General features: G+C 46.3%; 1 protein-coding gene across 4 annotated transcripts in view; it reads right to left on the bottom strand.

Moving 5' to 3' along the window:
* The window catches only part of lrrc69 (leucine rich repeat containing 69), a 93,914-nt gene extending 70,536 nt beyond the window's left edge, over positions 1-23,378 (bottom strand). For all 4 annotated transcript variants that reach the window (XM_085992682.1, XM_085992683.1, XM_085992680.1 and 1 more), the window contains exons 1-3: positions 20,266-23,378; positions 15,220-15,292; positions 8,852-9,047 (exon numbers count right to left, since the gene is read on the bottom strand). In XM_085992682.1, coding sequence (XP_085848808.1) covers positions 8,852-9,047; positions 15,220-15,292; positions 20,266-20,479 — 483 coding nt within the window. In that variant the 5' untranslated portion in view covers positions 20,480-23,378. The remainder of the gene's footprint in view (positions 1-8,851; positions 9,048-15,219; positions 15,293-20,265) is intronic.
* Positions 23,379-27,938: the final 4,560 nt, after the last annotated feature.

Raw genomic sequence — 27,938 nt, forward strand, 5'->3', positions numbered from 1 at the left:
TTCCTCCTCCACAGTATTGTTACTAATTTGGTTGGCCCAATCTATATGTAGATTAACGTCACCCATGATGACTGCTGTGCCCTTATTGCACGCTTCTTTAATTTCCCTTTTAATGCCATCCCCAACCTCCGCCTTACTGTTTGGAGGTCTATATACCACTCCCACTAAAGTTTTTTCCCCCTTAGTACTTCTCAATTCTACCCATACAGATTCCACATCATCAGAGCTAATATCCTTCATTACAATTATGTTAATCCCTTCTTTAACCAGTAATGCTACCCCACCTCCCTTTCCTTTTTGCCTATCTTTCCTGAATATCGAATACCCCTGGATGTTGAGTTCCCAGTCTTGGCCATCCTTGAGCCACGTTTCCGTAATCCCAACCAAATCGTATTCGTTTACCTCTATTTGCGCAGCCAATTCATCCACCTTATTACAAATGCTCCTCGCATTAAGACACAAAGCCTTCAGGCTTGTTTTTTTAACGCTCTTAGACCTATTAGAATTAATATTTACTGTGGCCACGTTTGATTTAAACCGTTGATTTCTCTGACTGCCACTTTTGTTTTTCTCCTTCCTATCTTTTGCTTTTATCCTCGTTTCCCTTTCCTCTGTCTCCCTGCTCAGAGGGTAGTGAATCTTTGGAATTCTCTACGCCAGAGGGCTGTGGAGGCTCAGTCGTTGAGTATATTCAAGACAGAGATCGATAGATTTTTGAATATTAAGGAAATCAAGGGATATAGGGAATGGCAGCATAGTGGTAATGTCACTGGGCTAGTAATCCAAAGGCCTGGACTAATGATCCAGAGAAGTGAGTTCAAATCCGACCACGGCAACTGGGGAATTTAAATTCAGTTAATTAAATAAATCTGGAATAATTACCAGTATCAGTAATGGTAACCATGAAACTATCAGATTGTCGTAAAAACCCATCTGGTTCACTAATGTCCTTTAGGGAAGGAAATCTACCGTCCTTACCTGGTCTGGCCTATATGTGACTCCAGAACCACAGCAATATGGTTGACTCTTAACTGCCCTCTGAAATGGCCTAGCAAGCCTCTCAGTTGTAACAAACTGCTACGAGAAACAATAAAAAGAATGAAAGCAGATGGACCACCCGGCATCAACCTCGGCACCAGCTACAGACACGGCAATGGCACACCCAGCCCAGTCGAACCTGCAAAGTACTCACCAACATCTGGGGACTGGTACCAAAATTGGGAGAGCTGTCCCACAGACTAGTCAAGCAACAGCCTGACATAGTCATACTCACAGAGTCATTCCTTTCAACCAATGTCCCAAACACCTCCATCGCCATCCCAGGGTATGTTCACCAGCAGGACAGACCCACCAGGGGTGGCGGCACAGTGGTATACAGTCGGGAAGGAGTGGCCCTGGGAGTCCTCAACATTGACTCCGGACCCCATGAAGTCTCATGGCTTCAGGTCAAGCATGGGCAAAGAAAGCTCCTGCTGTTTACCACCTACCGCCCTCCCTCAGTTGATGAATCAGTGCTCCTCCATGTTGAACACCACTTGGAGGAAGCACTGAGAGTATCAAGGGCACAGAATGTACTCTGGGTGGGGGACTTCAATGTCCATCACCCAGAGTGGCTTGGTAGCACCACTGCTGACCGAGCTGGCCGAGTCCTGAAGGACATGACTGCCAGTCTGGGCCTGTGACAGGTGGTGAGAAAACCAACACAAGGAAAAAATCTACTTGACCTAGTCTTCACCAATCTACCTGTCGCAGATGCATGTGTCCATGACCGTATTAGTAGCAGTGACCACCGCACAGTCATTGTGGAGACAAAGTCCCGTCTTCACACTGATGACACCCTCCATCGTGTTGTGTGGCACTACCACCATGCTAAATGGGATAGATTCAGAACAGATCTAGCAGCTCAAAACTGGGCATCCATGAAGCGCTGTGGACCATTATCAGCAGCAGAATTGTATTCCACCACAATCTGTAACCTCATAGCCCGGCATATCCCTTACTCTACCATTACCATCAAGCCAGGGCCAACCCTGGTTTGATAAGGAGTGTAGAAGAGCATGCCAGGAGCAGCATCAGGCGTACCTACAAATGAAGTGCCAACCTGGGGAAGCTGCAACACAGGACTACATGCATGCTAAAAAGCAAAAGCAGCATGCAATAGACAGGTCTAAGCGATCCCACAATCACCGGATCAGATCAAAGCTCTGCAGTCCTGCCACATCCAGTCGTGAATGGTGGTGGACCATTAAACAACTACTGGGAGTAGGAGGTTCCATGAATATCCCCATCCTCAATGATGGTGGAGCCCAGCACATGGTGCAAAAGGCAAGGCTAAAGTATTTGCAACCATCTTCAGCCAGAAACACCGAGTGGCTGATCCATGTTAGCCTAATCCTGAAGTCCCTACCAACACAGAAGCCAATTTGATTCACTCACGTGATATCAAGAAACGGCTGAGCGCACTGGATACAGCAAAGGCTATGGGCCCCGACAACATCCCGGCTATCGTGCTGAAGACTTGTGCTCCAGAACTAGCCGCGCCTCTAGCCAAGCTGTTCCAGTACAGCTACAACACTGGCATCTATCCGACAATTTGGAAAACTGCCCAGGTAAGTCCTGTCCACAAAAAGCAAGACAAATCCAACCCAGCCAATTACCGCCCCATTGGTCTACTCTCAATCATCAGCAAAGTGATGGAAGGTGTCATCGACAGTGCTATCAAGCGGCACTTACTCACCACTAGCCTGCTCTCTGATGCCCAGTTTGGGTTCCGCCAAGACCACTCAGCTCCTGACCTCATTACAGCCTTGGTCCAAACATGGACAAAGGAGCCGAATTCCAGAGGTGAGGCGAGAGTGACTGCCCTTGACATCAAGGCAGCATTTGACCAAGTATGGCAACAAGGAGCCCTAGTAAAACTGAAGTCAATGGGAATCAGGGCGAAAATGCTCCACTGGCTGGAGTCATACCTAGCACAAAGGAAGATGGTTGTGGTGGTTGAAGGTCAATCATCACAGACCTAGGACATCGCAGCAGGAGTTCCTCAGGGCAGTGTCCTAGGCCCAACCATCTTCAGCTGTTTCATCAATGACCTTCCCTCTAACATAAGGTCAGAAATGGGGATGTTCGCTGATGACTGCACAATGTTCAGCACCATTCACAACTCCTCAGATAATGAACAAGCATGCAACAAGACCTGGGTGACGTTCAGGCTTGGGCTGATACGTGGCAGGTAATATTTGCGCCACAGAAGTGCCAGGCAATGACTATCTCCAACAAGCGAGAGTCTAACCACCTCCCCTTGACATTCAATGGTATTACCATCGCCAAATCCACCATCAACATCCTAGGGGTCACCATTGACCAGAAACTTTACTGGACCAGCCACATAAATACTGTGGCAACAAGAGCAGGTCAAAGGCTAGATATTCTGCGGCGAGTGTCTCACCTCCTGATTCCTCAAAGATTTTCCACCATCTACAATGCACAAGTAAGAAGTGTGATGGAATACTCTCCACTTGCTTGGATGAGTGCAGCTCCAACAACACTCAAGAAGCTCGACACCATCCAGGACAAAGCAGCCCGCTTGATTGGCACCCCATCCACCACCTTAAACATTCACTCCCTCCACCACCAGCGTACCGTGGCTGCAGTGTGTACCATCTACAAGATGCACTGCAGCAACTCGCCAAAGCTTCTTCGGCAGCACCCCCCAATCCCGCGACCTCTTCCACCTAGGACAAGGGCAGCAGGTGCATGGGAACACCACCACCTCCAAGTTCCCCTCCAAGTCACACACCATCCTGACTTAGAAGTATATCGTCGATCCTTCATCGTCGCTGGGTCAAAATCCTGGAACTCCCTCCCTAACAGCACTGTGGGAGTACCTTCACCACACGGGCTGCAGCGGTTCAAGAAGGTGGCTCAACACCACCTTCTCGAGGGCACTTAGTGATGGGCAATAAATGCTGGCCTTGCCCACATCCCACAAACAAATTTCAAAAAATGAGGATAGTGCAGGAAAGTGGAGTTGAGGTAGAAGATCAGCCATGATCTTATTGAATGGCGGAGCAGGCTCAAGGGGCCAAATGGCCTATTCCTGCTCCTATTTCTTATGTAACCATTGATAGGAGGAAGTCTGATCAATTTTACATGCTAGACACAGATATTGAGGTTGTACTGTTTATACCTATATATGTTAACCATTGCTTGCAATTGGTAGTGACATTTATGTTTTAGTGTATTGTTTATAAATGGTAGTAATATTTAAGTTAGGTAGGTTAATAAACCTATCTCTATCGAGTCCAGTGGCCGAACTCTTCTTTTAATCGATATCGAATAGGAGGCTATTCGACCACAGTTGGTCATTAGCTAACTGGCAAGCATGGATTTGCGCCCTCATCGGGCACATAGCAGATAGAAGGAACTTAATGAGTGGCATGGTGAACAGTATCATTCCTAACCATACTGTATACCATTGAACAGTGGATTTACCAGTCAGAGGTGCAGCATTCCAGTAACAGCCACGTTCATGTCTGCAGCCCAGAGCCTTGAATATATGAGTGCATATTTTCATATCCAGCCTTCAAGTAACACCTTCCAGCAGCTGTTATCCATATCTGTTATACAGTGGACATCTGCCTTCAGTGGAAGGACCTACACAGGGCAGCTTGCAAAGTATCAGCCAACTTGATATCCTAGGTGTCCAATATATTAATTTTTTTCTGCTTGCATCCAGTGTCAACATCCAAGAGTCCCACATGAGGTAGCACAGGCCTGGTATAAGTCAGGGTACTGCCCAAGCACCAGTAGTGTGCAAGTCTCAGCTTAGCTCAGTTGATAGCATTCACACCTCTGAATCAGAAGGTTATGGGTCAAGCAATCTAGGTTGACATGTCACCGCAGGACTGAGGGAGTACTGAAATGACAGAGGTGCTGTTTTTTCGATGAGACATTAAACTGGGGCACAGTGTGCCTCTTCAAATGGGTATAAAATATTCCATGGCACAACTACAAACAAAAAAGTCATATCATTGGTCATTCATCCAATTGCTATTTGTGGGATTCTGCTGTGCATAAATTGGCTGCCATGTTTGCCTGCATAACAGTGACTACACTTCAAAAGTAGTTCGATTGAATATAAAAATCAGTAACAGGTAAAGCAATGGAACCTGTTCTAAGGGTCAGGCTGGAGGGATATAGCAATATTTTAAGAAACAACCAGTATGGTTTACAAGTAGAAAATCCTGGCTAACAAATCCCCTTGATTTCTTTGAGAATGTTGCAATAAAATAGATGGTGACACTTCCTATGATATAATTCATTTAGATTTCCAGAAAGCTTTTGATAAAATTCTAGCTAAAAAATTATAATTAAACTAAAAGCCACAAAAATCTAAGGTAGAACAAGGGGTTGTTAAAACTGCTTTTAAAGCAGAGTATTCAGCAGAGCTATGAGCGTAGATTTTATGAATTTTTGCTCCCAGCGCAGAGCTTGACGTGATGGGATAATCGGAAATTCATGTGTGGAGGTCAGTACCCCTGTATGATTTTCCATCCATTAAAGCTCCGAGCCAAGGTGCAAATTTATAAAATCTACCTTATAATGTTGAGCCCAGGGGAGATATTAAATGGAGTCGTGCAAAAGTCAGTACTTGGACAATCAGACAAACACATAACAAAATGAACTTTAACACTGATGAATATAAAACAATTACACATAGTTTGAAAAAATATGATAATTAAGTATACAATGAATGGGACTGAATTAGCACAAGGAACCTTGGAAAAAGAGAGCTGGGAGTAATAGCAGACACATTACACTAATTGCCAAGACAATGTGGCAAAGCAATTTAAAAAAATATTATGCTATGATACATAGCTCGAACAGAGGTCTACAGAAGGTGTGCCAAAGCTTCACAATGCAGTGATGAAACCGCACTTAAGTACAGTGTTTAGTTTTGGTCACCGCACCACACCACAAAAATATATATACTTAAAAAAAACTAACGGTTAAAGAAATGTGGAACAAAACTGAGCTCAAGAATAAAAGGGATCAGCTAGGAAGTAAGATTAGAGAACCTTGAGCTTTGCAGTCTAGAATGAATGTGGATAAGGGGGACCTCACTAACATACATAAAATATTGAAGAATATAGATAAGGTAAAGCACAATTATGACTTCAAAATATCCTAAGGAAGTAACACCAGAGTATATAAATGAAAAGTAAATTTAGATCAGATATCAGGAAAAACAAGGACTGATAAATGTTAAGAATAATCTAACAAGCAAGGTAATAATAGACAAAAATGTTGGAGTTATTCAAAATACAATTAGATGCCATGATGGGAGTATTAATATACTAGAGCAATAAGCATCTTTGGGCTTAATGGCCTTTTCCCATCCCTGCTTTTTCTTAAATTCTATTATGAAATAGACATTTCTTGTTTTTTTTTTTTAAATGGGACGCCATACAGATATGTTGATCACCCTCAATTACACAGTAAATAATTTAAGAATATCCCTATTTACTATGACACCAAAATGTTGAATCCACTATGTGTTCCACTAAAAACTCCTGAGTATTGCTTTTTTGGCTCAGTGACATTGCTGTTATATAAGTAGGTTGTTCCCTCCTGCAAACAATTAAGTTATAATACCAGGGTTGATCATAAAGGTCATCTTAGCCCTCTAACCGAGACAACAACAAATTCCAACTATCTGTGGAACAGCTTTCTTTACCAATCCATCGCAGTCTGGAATAAATTGCTAACAGCAGTTTTCACAAGTGAGCCAAATACTTTGTTAGTAAGCAATTTCACTCTGATTTTTAGCTATGGGACAGCTTATTTGGTTATGTGCAGATTCTTAACATGCCTATCATTTTGGGCTGACAGCGCACATCAAATTATATATATTAATTAATAACTTGATTCAGTTGGTAGCACTCTCACCCGAGTCAGAAGATTGAAGATTCAAGCCCCACTGCAGACTTGAGCATATAGCTTAGACGGACAGTACTGAGGGAGTGCTGCATTAGAAACATAGAAGATAGGAGCAGGAGTAGGCCATTCGGCCCCTCGAGCCTGCTCCGCCATTCAATGCGATCATGGCTGATCATCCAAGTTCAGTACCCGGTCCCTGCTTTCTCCCCATACCCCTTGAACCCTTTAGCCTTAAGAAATTTGTCCAACTCCTTCTTGAATATATTTAATGAATTGGCCTCCACTGCCTTGTGTGGTAGAGAATTCCACAGGTTCACCACTCTCTGGGTGAAGAAACTCATCCTCATTTCTGTCCTAATTGGCATACCCCTTATCCTTAGACTGTGACCCCTGGTTCTGGATTCCCCGACCATCGGGAACATCCTCCCTGCATCTAGTCTGTCCAGTCCTGCCAGAATTTTATAAGTTTCAATGAGATCCCCTCTCATTCTTCTAAACTCCAGCGAGTACAAGCCCAATCGACCCAATCTCTCCTCATACGTCATTCCTGCCATCCCAGGTATCAGCCTGGTGAATCTTCGCTGAACTCCTTCCATGGCAAGAATATCCTTCCTCAGATAAGGCGACCAAAACTGCACACAATACTCAAGATGTGGTCTCACCAAGGCCCTGCACAACTGCAGCAAGACATCCTTGTTCCTGTACTCAAACCCTCTCGCTATGAAGGCCAACATACCATTTGCCTTCTTAACCGCCTGCTGCACCTGCATGCTTACCTTCAGCGACTGGTGCACAAGGACACCCAGGTCTCGTTGCACTTCCCTTTCTCCCAATCTATTGCCATTCAGATAATAATCTGCCTTCCTGTTTTTGACACCAAAGTGGATAAAATCGCATTTATCCACGTTATATTGCATCTGCCATGCTTCTGCCCAATCACCCAATCTGTCCAAATCATACTGGAGTTTCTCGGCATCCTCCTCACAGCACACACGCCCACCCAGCTTGGTATCATCTGCAAATTTGGAGATATTACATCTAGTTCCCTTGTCTAGATCATTAATATATATAGTGAATAGCTGGGGTCCAAGGACCGATCCCTGTGGTACCCCACTAGTCACTGCCTGCCACTCGGAAAAACACTCGGGAGTGCTGCATTGTCGAGAGGTGCCAGTTTTCAAATGAGATGTTAATTCAAGGTCCTGTCTGCCTGCTCAGCCGAAAGGAATGATATTCTATGACGTTGTTTGAAGAAGAGTTGAGAGTTCTCCCATGCGCTGGCCAACATCCCTCCCTCAAAAAACCCACTAAAACCAGGTTATCTGGACAGTCAACTCATTACATCTTTTTGGACTTCCTGTGCACAAAAATGTTTGCCATGTTTACCTACATATCAAGTACCCAGACTTCAAAAGTAATCCATTGATTGTAGAGCACTTTGGGACTTCCAGGGGTTGAGATAAGACATTTTATAAATGCAAATAACAGAAAATGCTGGCAACACTCAGCAGGCCAGGCAGCATCCATGGAGAAACAGAGTTAACGTTTCAGGTCTGTGACCCTTCGTCAGAACTGGAAAAAGTTAGAGAGGTAACAGGTTTTAAGCCAGCATTTTCTGTTATTTCAGATTTCCAGCATCCGCAGTATTTTGCTATTGTATTACATAAATGCAAGTTATTTCTCTCTGTATATGTATATAATGGGGTAGAATTTCCATCGAAGTTGTCCCAGTTGTCTGATGTAACTTCAGTGGAAGATCCACGAAAACCGGCGTTTACGTCATTTCACTGGGGTTTCCACAGATCTTCCACTGAGGTTACGGCTGATGATCATGAGAATCTCTGTTGAAATTAATGGCATTTATATATAAAACCAATACCCTGGAAAATGCTCTATCATAAGAACTTACTTCTGGAAGCTCCAGGATTTGGTTTCTTGGCACAGAAAGCTTCCTGAGATTAGACAAATATCCAATCTCATGTGGAAGTGATTTGAGTTTATTGTTTGCTAAATGTAGCTCACAAAGCCGTTGCAGTAGACAAAGTTTGCTTGGAATGCTCTCCAGTTGGTTGTTGTTCACATTGAGATACTTGAGCTCCTCCAGCCTGCAAAACAAAAATGTGGAATTCATTATTTACAGCGGTACAGTGGTGCCCTCTACAGATCAGACCTTATTTACCTGAGAAAAATTGATCTTAAACTGGATCTAATTTAACAGCTCTCCCTAGGATTTTTCTTTTTGTAAATAGAGGGAAATAACTTTTCTAACGAACTTATTGACATGATGCTGACCTTTTAAGTGTGCTCCACTGCATTTTCAAACAATAACAGACTCAAAAGGTATCCACTACAGGGGACTATATAGACTGATATGCCTTACATCTAATCTAATAGTAACCAAATTACAATACAAAGGAGGCATTTTAAAAAAAATTAAGGAATAATCAACCTTTTAACTGATGTATCAAGAAACTCAACAATGCCGAGCTAACCGATGTCAGTGGCAGGCAATGTATTGCACACATAGGAGATCACTTACGCATGAACTGTGTGATCTGTTTATGACCCTTGGTGTAATGATCAGTAACATGTCATTCTAGAATGGTACACTAGGTGGAACGCGACATGGAGAATTTGAAGCCACCGGAGGGTTTGAAACTCACGGGGAATGTCGACTGCAATTTGCGGACTTTCAAACAACAATTCGAACTCTATATTGCTGCCATCGGGTTCGGTACGATGCCAGATGCAAGGAAAATAGCATTACTGCTCACAGTTGCAGGCCCGCAGGCGATAGAGGTATTTAATACGTTTGTATTTGATCAAGAGGAGGAGAGAGAAAAAATGGACGATGTGCTGAAGATGTTTGATACACATTGTTATCCCAAAAAGAACGAGACCTATGAGAGGTACGTGTTCCGTTCACGGACACAGCAGCAAAATTAGATTTTTGATAGCTTTGTGACCGATCTGAAACTGAAAGCACAGACATGTAATTTCTCTGAACTGAAATCATCCATGATTCGTGACCAGATTGTGTTTGGTATTCATGATAAAAAAGTCAGGGAACGTTTGTTGAGAGAAACCGAACTAACATTGGAGGATGCTGTGAAAATATGCCATGCCAGTGAGCTAGCTCGGCAGCACGCAAAGACTTTCAGTGAAATTAATAATGATGCGACTGTGCTGCTGTCAGTGCTGTGTCCTACGAGGGGAAGAAACATGGGCAGAACAGAAATGCAAAGCAATCGGAGGATGGAATTTTTAATTGTAAACGCTGTGGTTACCAGCACCAGTCAAGACAATGTCCAGCGTTTGGGAAAATGTGCACAAAATGTAATGGAAAGAATCACTTTGCCAAACAATGCTTTTCAAAAGTAAAAACAAAGAAAGGGCAACAAGTCAATGTGATTGAGGACACTGATTTAAGTGAGACATTTTTTGTAGGAATGGTGTCATGTGACAATATCGAAAAGGATACAGAAAATGTGCAGCCCTCAGGAATGGACAATGCTGAACATAAAGTTAATGCAGTAAAAGAGGACAAATGGATGATGTCACTGCAGGTAAATGGAGCATTAGTTACATTGAAACTAGACACTGGGGCAAAAGCAAATTTAATCAGTATGAGTGACATTAAAAATATGAAAGAAAAGCCCAAAATACAGAAAAAGTCAGTACTACTGAAGAACTATAATGGACAGAAAATAGATAGCTTAGGTGTATGCACACTTAGTGACAGTCAAAGACAAAGTGCATCATCTCATGTTTTCTGTTGTGGCTGAAGGACTTGATTCACTACTAGGTGACAAAGCTTGTGAGGACTTAGAACTGGTCAAGAGAGTCTACCGTATAAACTGTGCCATAAGCAGACCAGGTGACTCAATGGATTCTGGTAGTGAGTAATTTCCAGGATGTGTTCAAAGGATTTGGAGTTCTACCATTCACTTACAAGATCCAGCTAAAGGAGGATGCTCAGCCAGTGGTACATGCTCCACGGAGAGTTCCAGCACCCCTGCGTGACCGGCTCAAGAAAGTACTGGACAGAATAACCACACTAGGAGTCATCAGGAAAGTCGAAGAGCCAACAGACTGGGTTAACTCCATGGTATGTGTAAAGAAAAAGAACAATGATCTAAGAGTATGCATGGATCCAAAGGACTTAAATGCAAACATAAAACGTGAACACTACCAGATTCCCAAGCGAGAAGAAATCACCAGTGAAATGTCAGGTGCCAGATACTTCACAAAGCTCGATGCCTCACAAGAATTTTGGCAACTAAAACTGGATGAAGAGAGCACCAAATACTGTACCTTCAACACACCATTTGGCAGGTATTGTTTCCTCAGAATGCCTTTCGGGATAATATCTGCATCTGAAATCTTGCATAGAGCGATGGAACACATAATTGAAGGTCTGGAAGGAGTTCGGGTCTATGTTGATGACATCATCATCTGGGGCTTCACACTGAAAGAACACAATGAGAGACTGACTAAAGTGCTACAGAGCATATGCCGGAATGGACTGAAGCTCAACAAAGCCAAGTGTCAGTTTGGCGTCCAGGAAGTCACTTTCCTAGGAGATAATCTGTCTGGTAAAGGAATAGAGCCAGATATGGAAAAAGTAAACACCATACTCAAAATGCCCCGACCCACTGATAAAAAAGGAGTGCTATGCATCATGGGGATGATAAACTTCATTGGAAAGTTCATTCCTAACTTGTCAGCCAAGACAGCCTGTCTGCGAGACCTGCTACATAAAACAAATGAGTTTGCATGGACAGAAAGACATGAACAAGAGTGGATGAACCTCAAAACAGTGCTGACAACCACACCTGTACTCACCTTCTTTGACCCAACAAAGAGAATCAAAGTGTCAACGGATGCATCAAAAGATGGCCTAGGCGCGGTCTTGCTACAAGCAGAGGGTGAAGATTGGAAGCCTGTTGCCTATGCCTCCAGGTCTATGACTGATTCTGAGTGTCGATACGCCCAGATTGAAAAGGAATGTCTAGGCTTGGTAGTTGGACTAGAAAAGTTCCATGGCTACATATATGGACTTCCCACCTTCACAGTTGAGACAGACCACTGCCCACTGGTTGCCATCATAAAAAAAAACCTGAATGAGATGTCTCCAAGGATTCAACGACTCATGATGAAGCTGCAAAGATATGACTTTGAACTGATCTACACACCAGGCAAACACATAGTGTTAGCAGATGCACTATCGCAAGCACCCACAATGAGTCATGTGAGCTCTACTGAGGAAGACGTGGATGTTCATGTGAGTATGGTCACTGCGCTGCCCATGTCAGACACAAAATCAAAGCAAATAGCAGAAGAAACAGTAAAATATACAGGCCTAGAAATTCAGTGCCCTTAGCGCCGATTTTGCGGCGCTAGAGGGCCTAGCGCTGCAATTGGCGCCGGTTCCTAAATTGCCTGGGGCCCTTCCGCGGCGGTAGACCGGTAGCGCTGCGCCAGCCCCGATGACGTCATCGGTGTGCGCAGCGTCCCGGTTGCCGTGGTAACCTGGCCCCAAGCCGAAATTCAGTTGCGGCCGCCTCGCCAGTGGCAGCCGCAACTAAGACTCCGGCAAACGAGTGTTGCCGGAGTCTGCGCCGGCGCTTTAAGGAGGCGCGGCGGCCGGCCGCTTTACCGCCGGCCGCCTGCCCGCAGCTCCCTCCCCGGACTTCTCCCCCCCCACCGGAACAGATGCAAGCCCGGCACTTGTCCGAGGTGCCGGGCTCATTTTTGCAGAGATTTGCGCGGGCCGCGGCCGGGTGCAGGCAGCTCCTCCTTAACGGAAGGAGGAGGGCTGCACTTCCCGAGCCTGCCGCACCGCAGCGGGCGCCGCAGCGCCGGAATAGCGCCGCAATGCGGCGCGTTGCGCCAGTTTTCAGGCGCTAAAACCCTTCAGTAGCGCCGGCAGCCGTTTGGGCGCGCGCTGCTGAATTTTTGGCGCGCGCAAAGGGAATTAGCGCCGGCGCTAACTTCCGGCGCTAAAGCCCTGGCGCAGCGCAAACTCAATTTCTAGGCCACAGTGTTACAAACAGTAATAGAGAACATTCATCATGGTTGGCCAAAAGGTTCCTGTCAAAAGTACTATCACATCAGGTCAGAGTTAAGTGTCGCAAGTGGACTATTACTAAAACAGAACAGAATAGTCATTCCACAGGCTCTACGTCAAGACATGCTCAAAAGGATTCATGAGGGACACCTTGGAATTGAAAAATGCAAAAGGAGAGCAAGAGACACTGTTTATTGGCCTGGCATAAATAAGGACATTGAGAACATGATAGGCATATGTGAGACATGTCAGAAACACCAAAACAAACAAGCAAAGGAACCAATGATAGTAGCTGACTTACCAACAGCACCATGGCAAAAGGTTGGTATGGGCCTCTTTCATTTGAATGGTAAAGACTATCTAATAGTGATTGACTACTATTCTAACTATCCTGAGATGGCGCTGCTCTCAAGCACATCAGCAAGCAGTGTCATAATGCATGTTAAATCCATCTTCGCCAGACATGGAATTCCCAGGATTGCCGTTAGCGACAATGGTCCGTGCTTCAACTGTAAGGAGTGGCAACAGTTTGCAGCACATTATGACTTTCAACACATCACATCCAGTCCTCTGTATGCTCAGTCGAATGGTAAGGCAGAGAAAGGTGTTCAAGTTCTCAAACAGCTACTGAAGAAAGCAACAGAAAGCAAGTCTGATCCTTATCTCGCCCTGCTGAGCTACTGAGCCTCCCCTTTAGACTGTGGTTCTTCACCTGCTGAACTCCTAATGGGTCGCAAGTTGTGCACCACGCTACCCTGCTGTGCAAAAGAAAAGCAGAGTAAGGAACTGAGACAGAGACTTCAACTGTTAAAGCTGAAACAGAAATCACACTATGACAAGTCATCCACAACTCTGAAACCATTGACAAGGGATGATGTTGTCAGGATTGAGGATCCAAATGCATGGAACAGGAAAGCTACAGTTCTTGAGGAAGTAGGACCAAGGTCATACACCGTTAGAACTGAGGAAGGACAGATTCTCAGGAGGAACCGCCGTTCCCTCCTGAAAACACAAGAAACTATCCAAGAGCAAATCGATGACAATGCCGCAACTGAATCTTGTCACTCACCACCAGAACAATCTAACACAAACACACATACAGGCTCTCATGAAAACACATCAGACTTACCTGTGCTGAGAAGATCCACACGTGAAGTAAAAAAGCCTGATAGACTTAATCTTTGAGCACAAAGAAAACTATAATAAAAGAATGAAAAGCTTAGAGTTCATAAAGTAAAGCTTTGAAAATGTGTTGACTGTTGTGAAGATGTTTATGTCGTTATGATTGATTGATATTGATTTTGTTTAACCTCTAAGGAAGGGGGATGTAATGATCAGTAACATGTCATTCTAGAATGGTACACTAGGTGGAGCTGTATGTTTATTAGTGGGCTACCCACAAGGCAGTAGTCAAGATGGATGCCTGTACACTAGTCCACATGGCTGAATAAATGACTAGCTCAAGCTAGCTGTTCATAATGAAAACGTCTATTTATTTATGAATAACACTTGGGACCAGCTAGGTGGAATGAAATGGTCTTTCCCTGTCCTGTACATTTCTATGTTCCTATGAGCTGCTTGACAATGTTGGTGCATTAATCCAAAAAGTTTCAGACTTTTTGAAAGTTAATAAGTTAATGTCAAGAGCTCCTAATTATTATGAACTACTTAATAGAGATTCAAGAATTGGTTAAACATACACTGTTTAGACATCCCTATTATTTAGTGTGCACATACACAGCATGGTATGGGTACTGAGCCATGTAAGCCAGAAAGTCTCAGGTTTAGTTTCCAGTAGGTGCTGAGTTAGCTAATCCAGGGCAGCAATTGGTGTGTCATTACTGATCTCAGTACCCGGGACTGGAGATGGGAAAAGCACAATCCACTCAGGGCTCCCGCTCCGGATTACTATCCAATGTCAACTGCTGGAAAGTGGCCATGTGAGGACGTCAGGTGTGGAAAGGAATAGGCTTGCCTGTGATGCTACTGCCAATGTTGAACAATTGCCAACACTCACTATCTGGGAACACACATGAAGAATAGGCGAGGTACTGGAAGGCGGGCAATACCTGCAGAACTGTAGCCCAGCCACAGTCTTCACCTTTAGGATAGATGGGGAGGCAACTGTGGTGATAAACAGTTTTTACTTGATGTGGCAGCTTAAGAGCTACTACTGTAACAATATAATGGAATGGTAATTCTTCTACCTGTATATTTCTTCAGGCAAAGTTGTTAGCTTGTTGTTACTCAGGTTCAAGAAAACTAAGTTTTCTAACCACTCTGAAATGAGAGAAAAAATGTGCACTTCTGTAAATTAAAGGAACCTTAATAAATAAATAACAATTGTACAGAATAGCATCTTAGAAACACACATAGGTTCAATCTTCCCTACTCCGGTAATCTCACTATCTTCACCATGTAACTGCTCCCTATTTGCCTCAGACTTCTATTTTAACTTCATTGCACAGCGAATCAAGCTTTCATTCCATCACTGCTGCAGCACAGCTATCCTGGCATTCTTACTGAAAGCAATCTGCTCCCTTCACTTATACTTGGGATGGCCTCACCACATAACACTTTCAATCCTCATCAACATGAGGCAAGGTTGAGTGGAAACAGCAGACAACCACAGTGGAATAAAAGACAAAAGCCAAGAAGTGGGTGAAAGGACGGGGAAGCATTTGAGGCTCGTGAGAGAAGCTTTCTCTCAGTTTAACATCAGTGGTGGGTAAAGTTTTAGAAACAATAATCAAGGAAAAAATTAACAGGCACTTGGAAAGGTTTAAGCTAATTAAGGAGAACTAACATGGATTTATAAAAGGCAGGTCATGTTTGACTAATCTAATTGAATTTTTTGATGAAGTAGCAGGGAGGATTGATGAAGGGAATGCAATGGATGTTGTCTACATGGATTTTCGGAAGGCATTTGACAAAGTACCACATAGAAGGCTGATTAACAAAATTGAGGCTCATGGAATAGGTAGGTCAGTGGCAGCTTGGATAAGGAATTGGCTTAAGGACAGAAAACAGCGCGTTGTGGTAAATGGCTGTTTTTCAGACTGGAGACGGTAGACAGTGGTGTTCCCCAAGGGTCAGTGCTGGGGCCACTGCTTTTTTTGATATATATAAATGACCTGGACATTGGAATAAAAAGTAGAATTTCTAAATTTGCCGATGACACCAGACTTGGGGGTGTGGCAAACAGTGAGGATGATACCAATCGACTGCAGCAGGACATAGAAAGGCTAGTAGAATGGGCAGACAAGTGGCAGATGGAATTTAATACAGAGAAGTGTGAGGTGATGCATTTTGGCAGAAGGAACAGGAAGAGGTAGGAAGAGTTAATGTGAATAAGTCCCTGAAGGTGGCAGGACATATTGAGAGAGTGGTTAGCAAAGCATATGGGATCTTGGGTTTTATAAATAGAGGTATTGAATACAAAAGTAGAGAAGTTATGCTGAACCTTTATAAAGTGCTGGTTAGGCCACAACTGGAGTATTGTGTCCAGTTCTGGTCACCACACTTTAGGAAGGATGTGAAGGCTCTTGAGAGGATGTAGAGGAGATTTACCAGAATGGTTCCGGGGATGGGGGATCTTAGCTACAAGGACAGCTTGGAGAAGCTGGATTTGTTTTCATTAGAGCAAAGGAGGTTGAGGGGTGATTTGATAGAGGTGTACAAGATTATGACGGGTTTGGATAGGCTAGATGGGGAAAGGCTGTTCCCACTAGTTGATGGTACAAGGACTAGGGGACACAGATTTAAGGTTTTAGGTAAGAGATACAGGGGGAATGTGAGGAAAAGCTTATTTACGCAGCGAGTGGTGAGGACCTGGAACTTGCTGCCAACGGAAGTGGTGGAAGCGGAGACACTCAAATGTTTTCGAGGGGAGACTGGATAGGCACTTGAGGGAAATAAACTTGCAGCGCTACGGGGATAGAGCGGGGGAATGGAACTGACTGGATTGCTCTACAGAGAGCTGGCATGGACTCGATGGGCCGAATGGCCTCCTTCTGTGCCGTTATGACTCAATGGGGGAGAAATTCGGTTGGTTGCGCCACCGATTAACGCCTAAAGAGGCCGAGAAGTGGGGCGCTAGCCTATTTCCGGGCGAGCGCAGGGAGCCTAGCGCCTCGCCCCATATTGAGCATGCATCTAGCGCCGGCGCAAACTCATAGCGTCCGCTCGCGGGCGCAGGCTGATCATGACGTCATTTCAGTGTGCAACGCCTCTTTGGCACCCCGGACCGGAAATTGAGTGGCACCCGCCTCCGTTCCACCTGGCGCTAATAGTGACAGCTCACTGGATCGTTCCCCAGGCACTCTCGGGCTAGGGGGGGCACTCTTTAAAGGGGACTGCACTGTTATCAAAGCGTCAGCCATTTTGAGAGCGCAACTTGTTGGTTGGTTTCAGAGAGTTGCAGAGCTGCAGTGGGAGAGCCCTATTGCCATTCAGCCAGCGGTGCCAGAGGACCGTCAGCCCTATGAACATTACCTTGCTGCTGGTGAGACATTACAACCTTTACCTTGTTCGCTCTTATTATGGGGGCTGCTCTGGAGGGGAACGTCCTGCTGGTCGACCATGCTGAGAGGGCACAGAGACGGAGGGAGAGAGGGCCAGGAGTGGCCAGACGAGGGAGGGCCAACAGACGTCGCCACTGCAGACCTTACACGGCGAGGGTTTTCAGGCAGCAGTTCTCCTACCACAACATGTCGGAGGAGCAGTATGTCAGAAGGCTGCGATTCCACAAGGAGGTGGTGACTGAGCTGTGCCACCTGCTTCAGGACGATTTGCAGCCGAAGATACGGTGGCCGTAAAGGTTACTGTAGCCCTGAATTTCTTTGCCAGCGGCTCGTTTCAGGCAGCAACTGGGGACATTGCTAACATTTCCCAGTTTACGGTGCATTGCTGCATCCGCCAAGTTACAGATGCTCTATATAAGAGGCGGCAATACATCTCATTCCCTTTGACACCTGAGAAGCAGCGGGAGCGCGCACAGGGCTTTGCGGCAATAGCTGACTTCCCCATGGTGCAGGGCACCATTGACTGTACGCACGTGGCTTTGCGCGCGCCTGTACATAATCCCGAGGAGTTCCGCAACCGCAAGGGGTTCCACTCCCTCAATATACAGCTGGTCTGTGACCACTGGCAGCTGATCCTCGCGGTCAACGCACAATACCCTGGCAGCAGCCACGACGCTTTCATCCTGCGACAGACCTCAGTGGCAGACCTTTTCGAGGCCCCGGCTCACCCACGAGGCTGGCTTCTCGGAGACAAGGGCTATCCTCTGTGCCCCTGGCTTATGACCCCGCTCCGCTCGCCCAGCACCCCGGCAGAGGAGCAGTACAACGCCAGCCATCAGGCGACGCAGAACATTGTGGAGCACACAATCGGTGTGCTCAAGCAGCGGTTCCGCTGTCTCGACCATTCGGGGGGCGCCCTGCAGTACTCGCCGGAGCGAGTCGCCCACGTCGTCGTTGTCTGCTGCATGCTCCACAACCTCGCCATCCAATGCACCCAGCCAATGCCAGCCGACCTTGAAGGACCAGCAGAGGAGGAAGAGGCGGAGGAAGAGGAGGAGGAGGAGGAAGACGGGAGGGTTCCAGAAACTGGAAGGGCCATCCGTCAGAGGTTCATAAGGGGTCGGTTCTAGGCCCCTCTGACGGAATGCTTGGTGTCATTGGGAGAGAACCGTCCGGGTCACCCAAAGCCTATGAAGGCCAGAATGATTGCAAATAGTATAGATGGCCATTGTAAATAAAACCTTTTCTTTATTTTCAAAAATGTGCTTCCTTCCAACATGACAAAGCAATGGCAACCGAAAGCATAACTAATGAAATAACACATAACTGTCTTGCAAACCCGCCAGACTACCCAAAACATAACTAACATTCACAGCAGGTGTATACGGCCTTGAATTCAACAAATAAGACGTCTCAGCAGCTCCCTCTACTCTTTACCCCTTGATGGTGATCTACTTCTCTTACAAGATTGGCCCCTTCCCTCCCTGCAGCTCCTCCGTAATTGGACCCCAGTGGCTGCATCAAGGCTGGGGGACGCCTGCCGAGTGTCCGAAAGCGCAGAAGCCCCTGAGGGACGGCGTGGACGACCTCTGGGCTTGGAGGGCCCGGGTGCTGACTGCTCCAACCGTGCATGGGTGGAAGCAGTCTGTCCTGCAGGTGGTGGCAGCTGCAGTGGAGACGTCCCAGTGGTGGCATCAGGAATGCTGACATCCTGAGAGCAGACACCTGCTCCGTGCTCAACCGACACACTGGCACTCTGACGGGGCAGCACCGCAGCATGCGCCCCAATCGGCTGGTCCACAGATTGACAGCCTGCTGTGGTGCTGCAAGGGCCCCGGGTAATCCTGCCTGATCCATCGAGGGTGGCAGCAGTCAGTGCTCGCGTGGCCTCAATCTGCGTCTGCATGAGGCCAGCGAGTGACTGCGTGGCAGCACTCAGTACTTGCATGGCAGGTGCCTGTGCTTCGGTGAAGCCCTGGACAGTCCTTTCCAGTGCTTCGCTGAAGGCCGGGACAATCCTTTCCACTGCTTCGGTGAAGCCCTGGACAGTCCTTTCCAGTGCTGCCCCGAAGCCGTGGACAGTCCTTTCCAGTGATGCCCCGAAGTCCTGGACAGTCCTTTCCAGTGCTGCCCCAAAGTCCTGCGCACTCCTTCCTGTGCTGCCCCGAAGTCTTGGACACTCCTTGCCAGTGACTCGACGGATTCAGGCATCCTTGCCAGCGCAGCCATCAGCTCAGTGTGCCTGAGCCGAGCCTGGGCGCTCATTTCAGCGAGGGACCGCACCTCTTCCGCGCTCTGTGCAGCAGTCATCGTGGCCTGACTCGCCCTCCGGGGAGACGGCCCCCGAGCTTCCCTACCCCCGTTACGTTGCTGCAGCCCGCTGGTTCCTAGAACTGGTTCCTCATCAGAGCCACCCCCCCGCTCCCCTCCAGGGAAGTACTATCCCCAGTCTCCAGATGGGCTGGCTCGCCTGAGGCTGGCACGGATGTTCCGGCTTCCTCCTGCTGGTCGCCTCCAGAGTCAGTGGCGCTGGCAGCTTGAGGCCCCATCTCCCGAGCTGGTGATGCAGCATCTGAAAGCAGGGAGGTTGAAGGGTGGCTTTAGCGAAAGGACAGGGTGGCAGCAAGGGATGCAAGATTGCTGCAATGCTATGACATGGGTCCAGAGTGAAAAGCATGCTAGTGGGGGGAACAAGTGGAAGGAGACAGATCAAAAAGGTGATGACCTTACCATCGCTGTGCACAATGGGGTCGGCAGCTCCAGTGGTGACAGGTCCAGTCATCCGGCCTCCAACAATCTGGTGAACTCTCTCCTCGAGGTCCGTGAGGGTCTGGAGGCGAGGAGGTCCTCCTCCGGTCCGAAGCTGCTCTTTGCGATTCCTGGCCAGCTTGGCCTGCAGGAGAAAGGACGGGAAGTGATGAAGCATGATGCCCTGAGCTGTCATCTCATGCCCCCCATGGTAGAATAGCCCTTACATCATGCCCTGAGTTGTCATCTCATGCCCCACATGGTGGACTAGCCCTTACATGATGCCTTGAGTTGAATGTGCATGTGTGTTCCCAGAAAGGGCCATGGGTGCTTGCTGACAGATGGCCAATGGGGCATCGCGCACCCTCTGGCCATAAAGTCAGGTGCAGATGGAGGGATGAAGAAGATTGCCGAAACACCACTCACCCTGATGACCCGAGTGAGGTCGTTGAATTTCTTCCTGCATTGCACAAGGCTCCTGGTCACCATGCTGTCGGAGTTGACCTTTTGAGAAACTTCCCACCAAGCTCTGTGGTATTCCTTCTGATTAGGCCTCCTGCCATTGTCGGGGTACAGCACAGCTCGCCGGCGCTCCACTGCGCCCACCAAAGCATCCAATGCCCCATTGGTAAAGCGCTCCGCTCTCTGCCTCACCCTCTCCATCTTCTCAAAGTTTGTAACGCCACAGAATGCCCAGCGCCGATTTTGAGGCCTACAAGTCGCAGAGTGTGGCTGCTGATCCTTACTGACCCACCCCTTTAAGAGCTGGCCGGTGCCTGAAAGTCTCGTGGTCATCGATTATTGACAGCACCTGCGCTGCGCCCACCCGCGCCGATATTGAGTAGCGCCGCCGAGTTAGCGCCTTAGGAGCCCCGTGTAATGCCTGATTTTGCGCCGCAATCACCTTTAGGGGCACTGCAACCCAATATCGCGCAAAGTGGCGATAAATTGTGTCTGGCTATAAAATTTGCGCAGCGCCAATTCTACCGCCCCAAGCGGGGCTATACCCAATTTCTAGGCCTATGACTCTAAGCGATGGAGCTACACATGGGATGGCTAAGCAAGGAGTAGTTTTGAGACACATATTGGTAGGGTGCAGTAGGAATGTTTCAATCTGGCACAGGATGGGCCAAAAGAAATGGGTGTGGCTATCAACACCTTGGATGATGGAATACCAAAAACTGTCAGCTACGCTTTAGGATAAAAGATTAATTTTTGTTTTGTACATGACTCATGATACTAATTTTAAGAATATTGGATTGTGATAGATATTAATGGTAGATACTGTATCTTTTAATTTTCCATTCTTTTCTATGCTTAATCTTTTAATTTGCTATCTGCATGTTTATCTATGGGGCAATAACAAATATCATGGTTAGATTTACAGTATCTTATACAAGTAATTACATTCATCGATTGGTAAGTACGGTAGTTGTGTATGAAACGTTATTGATTTTGTATTTTGTAAAGATATACTTATGAATTTATACTGAAATGCTGAAAATGCTTAAGCAGATGATCAGTATCCATAAAAGACAAAGTTGGGTTGGTTGTGCATTTCTATTTTTCTTTCAGATTATAGCATTTGTATTTTTTTTATTTGTACTTTTACATTTGTCTTATTGCCCGAGACCAACAGTCAAGTTTATCAATAGGGTGAGAAACTGAACATCAAATGGAAAAGAAATGGCCAGCTGTGATAAACCAGCTGAACCACTGGACTCTATACATGGATCTTTCCTTATTTCTGCGTGTAAAAATGCCTCCATCAGATCACACCTACAGGAGACTAGTGAGAAAAATGTCTGGAAATCACCAGTTCACATTTGGTCTCTAAAATGAAGTGAACAAGCATTGCAATATGTTCCAACATTCACCTCACTTGCACACAAGTTGAACGATATTCAGAATTAATTACAAGTTAGAACAGAAGAATCGGCTTAAACAATTGCAAGCAACAGCGTAAAAGAAAAAGACTTGCATTTATATAGTGCCGATAGTGCATTTATGTAATGCCGATGGGAATATTTCTCAGAGGCTAGAAACAGTGTTGCCCAATTTATTGATGATATTACCTGTCTTCTGCCATTTTCCATTGGGTACCCAAATCAATGGTAATGACTTATTGTTATATGGGTTGATTATAATAATTGGGCTAGGACCCTGTAATTAGTGCCTGACCAGAATTTTCTAGTTTAGAATCAGAGAATCATAGAAACTTATGGCACAGAAGGAGGCCATTCAGCCCATTGTGTCCGCGCCGGTCGAAAAAGAGCTATCCAGCCTAATCCCACTTTCCAGCTCTTGGTCCATAGCCTTGCAGTTTACGGCACCTCAAGTGCATATCCAAGTACTTTTTAAATGTTATGAGGGTTTTTGCCTCTACCACTCTCTCAGGCAGTGAGTTCCAGATCCCCACCACCCTCTGAGTGAAAAAAGTTCTCAGCTCCCCTCTAATCCTACCAATTACTTTAAATCTATGCCACCTGGTTATTGACCCCTCTGCTAAGGGAAATAGGCGCTACCTATCCACTCTATCTATGGCCCGCATAATTTTATACACCTCAATTAAGTCTCCCCTCAGCCTCCTCTGTTCCAATGAAAACAATCCCAGCCTATCCAATCTTTCCTCACAGCTAAAATTCTCCAGTCTAGGCAACATCCTCATAAATCTCCTCTGTACCCTCTTTAGTGCAATCACATCTTTCCTGTAATGTGGTGACCAGAACTGTACGCAGTACTCTAGCTGTGGCCTAACTAGTGTTTTATACAGTTCTAGCATAACCTCTCTGCTCTTATATTCTATGCCTCAGCTAAGTAAAGTATCCCGTATGCCTTCTTAACCACCTTATCTACCTGTCCTGCTACCTTCAGGGATCTGTGGACATGCATGCCAAGGTCCCACTGTTCCTCCACATTTCTCAGTATCCGACCATTTATTGTGTATTCCCTTGCCTTGTTAGCCCTCCCCAAATGCATTACCTCACACTTCTCCGGATTGAATTCCATTTGCCACTTTTCTGCCCACCTGACCAATCCATTGATATTTTCCTGCAGTCTACAGCTATCTCCCTCACTATCAACCACATGGCCAATTTTTGTATCATTTGCAAACTAGAACTGGTGCACTGAACAAAACAGTTGTCATGATTCTAAGGCTCAGAAAATATGGCCTAGAAATTCGGTGGCACCCCATTCGGGGCGCCAGTCTCGCCTGGGCGCCAGAAGTACCGCCCCGGAAGGAGCCGCGAGCGCCAGCGAGAAATTCAGTTTCAGCGCCCCAAACGGAAGCGGGGCGCTGCTCGAGGCACCCCGCATCCCTCTTGGGGCGCTGCAACTGAAAATCGCAGCGCAACGTGCTGCAGCGCCACACGCTGCGGCATGGCGCGCTGCGGTACTGCAGGCCTTCCTCCCCTTCTTAAAGGGGAGGGGCCTGCTGCAGCACGATCCGAGATCGCAAGTGCCGGCAAAAGAGCCTGGCACCGAGGAGAAGTGCCGGGCTCTTGGGACACAGCCGGCACAACACAGGGGGGGGGCTCAGAAGGCCGGGGACAGCAGCGCGGCGAGGTGCTGGCAGGCAGCCAGCAAAAAAAATGGCCACCCCGCACCTCTCCTTTAAATAGCGCCTCTACCACCGCAGGTAGGCCCCCCTGAAGCGGTCGCAGATTGCAACCGGCGTTACAGCGGGGGGCGCTACCAAATATCGCGATCGGGGCGGTAGCGGGGCGCTGCGCACACCGATGACATCATCGGTGGTGGCGCAGCGCTACAGGCTAACGCCGCCATTAGTGCCCCTCTAAATTTCGCGGGAGGCGTGGCCAGTGGCGCTAATCCCACTAAGTGCCCTCTTTGGGCGCTAACTGGTGGTGCAGCCCACCGAATTTCTAGGCCTATGTCTTCCAAAAAATCCTCCCTCGAAGAAGCTAGATACTAGTCAAGTGCATTCATAGCAATTGGAGGAGTTTCATTCAGTATGCTTTGTTCTGAAACTATCATCTAGCTTGTACTTGCTGCCAGGCCAATACATTTCTCTTCCATAGGGACTGTGCTCTGACATGATGGGGAGGCTTGCGTTTTCCTATAACCCCAAGACTATGCTAGCTGGAGTATAACTCCTGGTAAGGCCAACAAACCAGACAGGTTAAAAGGTAGGAGCCAAACTAAAGACAGTCCACCAGTCCTGCAGGTAGAGGGTAGCAAGTCAGGCTAACAAATGTCCCCAGTTCTGACAAAGGGTCATCGACCTGAAAGGTTAACTCTGTTTCTGTCTCCACAGATGCTGCCTGACCTGCTGAGTATTTCCAGCATTTTCTGCTTTTAATTCAGATTTCCAGCATCCACAGTATTTTGCTTTTGTAACAAATGTCCATGTAAGACTGTCTTTTGTTATAGAAACCACCCAGAGATAAGACTTGCAAATATAAAAATCAAATTTGGAAATCCACAATCTGCTGGATGTAGGCAAGATGATACTCCGATTGGAGTGAAATATCTTGCTTTGGACAGACATCGATGGAAGAAATGGTTTGCCTCCTGCGTCACTAGGCACAGGAGACTCTAACTAACTATGAATCTCCCTCTCCTGAGCCCTGGTACAACTTAAATCAGGTATAAAAACACCTGAATAAGACAATTTTAAATATTTTGATATGTTCAATACTACCAGTACTGGAGTGCAGTAAACAGCATAACCAGGGCTACAATTTAACAATGACTTGATTGCAGGGATTTTCTGCCCTTTTTACATGTGTAAGTCAGGGTGAACCCGAGTGGAAAAGTTCTCAGCCCACTTGCACACCGGATGCATTTCCAGCAGTGGGATAAAAAGGGATAGGAAGCACGTGCCTGAAACAGGCAGGAGCTTCATTAAAATATTTAGAAACATAGAAGATAGGAGCAGGAGTAGGCCATTCGGCCCTTCGAGCCTGCTCCGCCATTCAATGAGATCATGGCTGATCATCCAAATTCAGTACCCTGTCCCTGCCTTCTCCCCATATCCCTTGATCCCTTTAGTCTTAAGAAATATATCCAACTCCTTCTTGAATATATTTAATGACCTGGCCTTCACCGCCCTCTGTGGCAGAGAATTCCACAGGTTCACCACTCTCTGGGTGAAGAAATTCCTCAATTTCAGTCCTAAATGGCTTACCCCTTATCCTTGGACTATGACCCCTGGTTCTGGACTCCCCGGCCATCAGAAACATCCTTCCTGCATCTAGTCTGTCCAGGCCTGACAGAATTTTATAGGTTTCGATGAGATCCCCTCTCAATCTTCTAAACTCCAGTGAGTATAAGCCCAATCGCCACAATCTCTCCTCATACGTCATTCCTGCCATCCCAGGTATCAGCCTGGTGAATCTTCGCTGCACTCCCTCCATGGCAAGAATGTCCTTCCTCAAGTAAGGCGACCAAAACTGCACACAATACTCAAGGTGCGGTCTCACCAAGGCCCTGTACAACTGTAGCAAGACATCCTTGTTCCTGTACTCGAACCCTCTTGCTACGAAGGCCAACATACTATTTGCCTTCTTAACCGCCTGCTGCACCTGCATGCTTACCTTCAGGGACTGGTGCACAAGAACACCCAGGTCTCTTTGCACTTCCCCTTCTCCCAATCTATTGCCATTCAAATAATAATCTGCCTTCCTGTTTTTGCCACCAAAGTGGATAACCTCACATTTATCCACATTATAGTGCATTTGCCATGTTTCTGCCCAATCACCCAACCTGTCTAAATCGTACTGGAGTTTCACGACATCCTCCTCACAGCTTACCCTCCCACTCAGCTTTGTGTCGTCTGCAAATTTGGAGATATTGCATCCAATTCCCTCGTCCAGATCATTAATATATATTGTGAACAGCTGGGGTCCTGGGACCGATCCTTGCGATACCCCACTAGTCACTGCCTGCCACTCGGAAAATGACCCGTTTATTCCAACTCTTTGCTTTCTGTCCGCCAACCAGTTCTCTATCCAAGTCAATACCTTGCCCCCAATCCCATGTGCCTTAATTTTGCACGCTAATCTCTTATGCGGGACCTTATCGAAAGCCTTCTGAAAGTCCAAATACACCACATCCACTGGTTCGCCCTTATCTATTTTACCAGTTACATCCTCAAAAAATTCCAGTAGCTTAGTCAAGCATGATTTACCTTTTGTAAATCCATGTTGACTTTGTCCGATCCTGTCACTGCTTTCCAAGTGCTCTGCTATTACATCTTTTATAATGGACTTTAGCATTTTCCCCACTACCAATGTCAGGCTTACCGGTCTATAATTGCCTGCTTTTTCTCTACCACCTTTTTTGAATAGTGGGGTAACATTAGCTACCCTCCAATCCATGGGTACTGTTCCAGAGTCTATCGAGTTCTGGAAGATGACCAACAATGCATCTACTATTTCTAGGGCCACTTCCTTAAGTGGCCCTAGAAATAGTAGATGCATTGCTACATGTAATTGCCTGCCCACACATAATGGTAGCCTTGTGTTGCTCGTCACAGGGAAATACATGGAAATTCACTTAATGGTTTTGTTTTCTGTTGCCACTTATTTTGTGGAATCTGTGTGGCAATTTCTCTGCTTCTTCCTCACAGCTCCATTACGGCACCAAATAGGTTTCCCAACAGAAATTCATCATCTCAGCTTTCTACAGGATGAAGTGGAAGTCAAACCACCAGTACTGCCACATCTGCATCGACAAATACCTCACTTTTTAGAGGATGAATGCATGCGGAAGCTCCAATTCCCAAGGTAGGCTGTGACAACAGACAGGTGAAACAAATACAATAGGTGAATATCTGACTAGCTGTACACCTGGCTGGTCCTTTCGAAGCTCTCCAATCATAGTGTGTCATACTTTCAGCAGCATTGCTTGAAAGTAGGCATGGCCTAATTGGATTCATCCACCAGCACCCCACCAACAATATCTGCAGGCTTTGGTGCATATACCTACATTGCAATGCCCATTGGGAAATTTTTTCAGAGTCCCAGTCAGCAGGGAATCACATACAGATCTGCAAGGACCCGGAACTAAAATGCAACATGGCCAGTGACAGTAATGGTCAGCTGTGGCCTCAAACCTGCCTCCAGGTATACTGCAGTGCTTGCCCATCCAGATGCTGGTACGGAATGACAAAAGGGCCAATCTCCTAGCAACAACCTCGCAAAGCACCATCGCCAATTCAGCAACCATCAAACATTTAAAATTAAGGCCATTGGTTAATGAGGTCCAATTTCAGTTTATTATGCAGGATTTTCATCAGTGTTGAAGATTGTAGTTCGCGATTATGTCCTTTTCCCCACAGAAACTGCAAATTAGTGGCCTTGGCTATAACTACATCCTGTGGTAGGACCTCTAGCGTGCCCACCTGAAAGGTTTGGAACATGATTACCACACTGGCTGTCCCCAAGGGTACACTGAGCTGGTGGTCCCCTCCAATAAATTACCAAGTGTAACCCAAGGCAGAGACTCCGGAGGCATACTGATCTGGTTTAAAACAGAACTTAAGAATTACATCAAATTTATAAAAAAGGGCGAAAACCATATGTGGCTCAAACTTGAGAGGGAGATTATCTCAAACACCCAAGATGTTTACATTTGCGCACTTTATATCCCTCCAATCGATTCCCCGTACTTTAAAGAGGACACCTTCTCCA

This window comes from Somniosus microcephalus, chromosome 7 (genome assembly GCF_052327205.1).
Source record: "Somniosus microcephalus isolate GS21.2 chromosome 7, FLI_Smic_1.0, whole genome shotgun sequence".
NCBI lineage: Eukaryota > Metazoa > Chordata > Chondrichthyes > Squaliformes > Somniosidae > Somniosus > Somniosus microcephalus.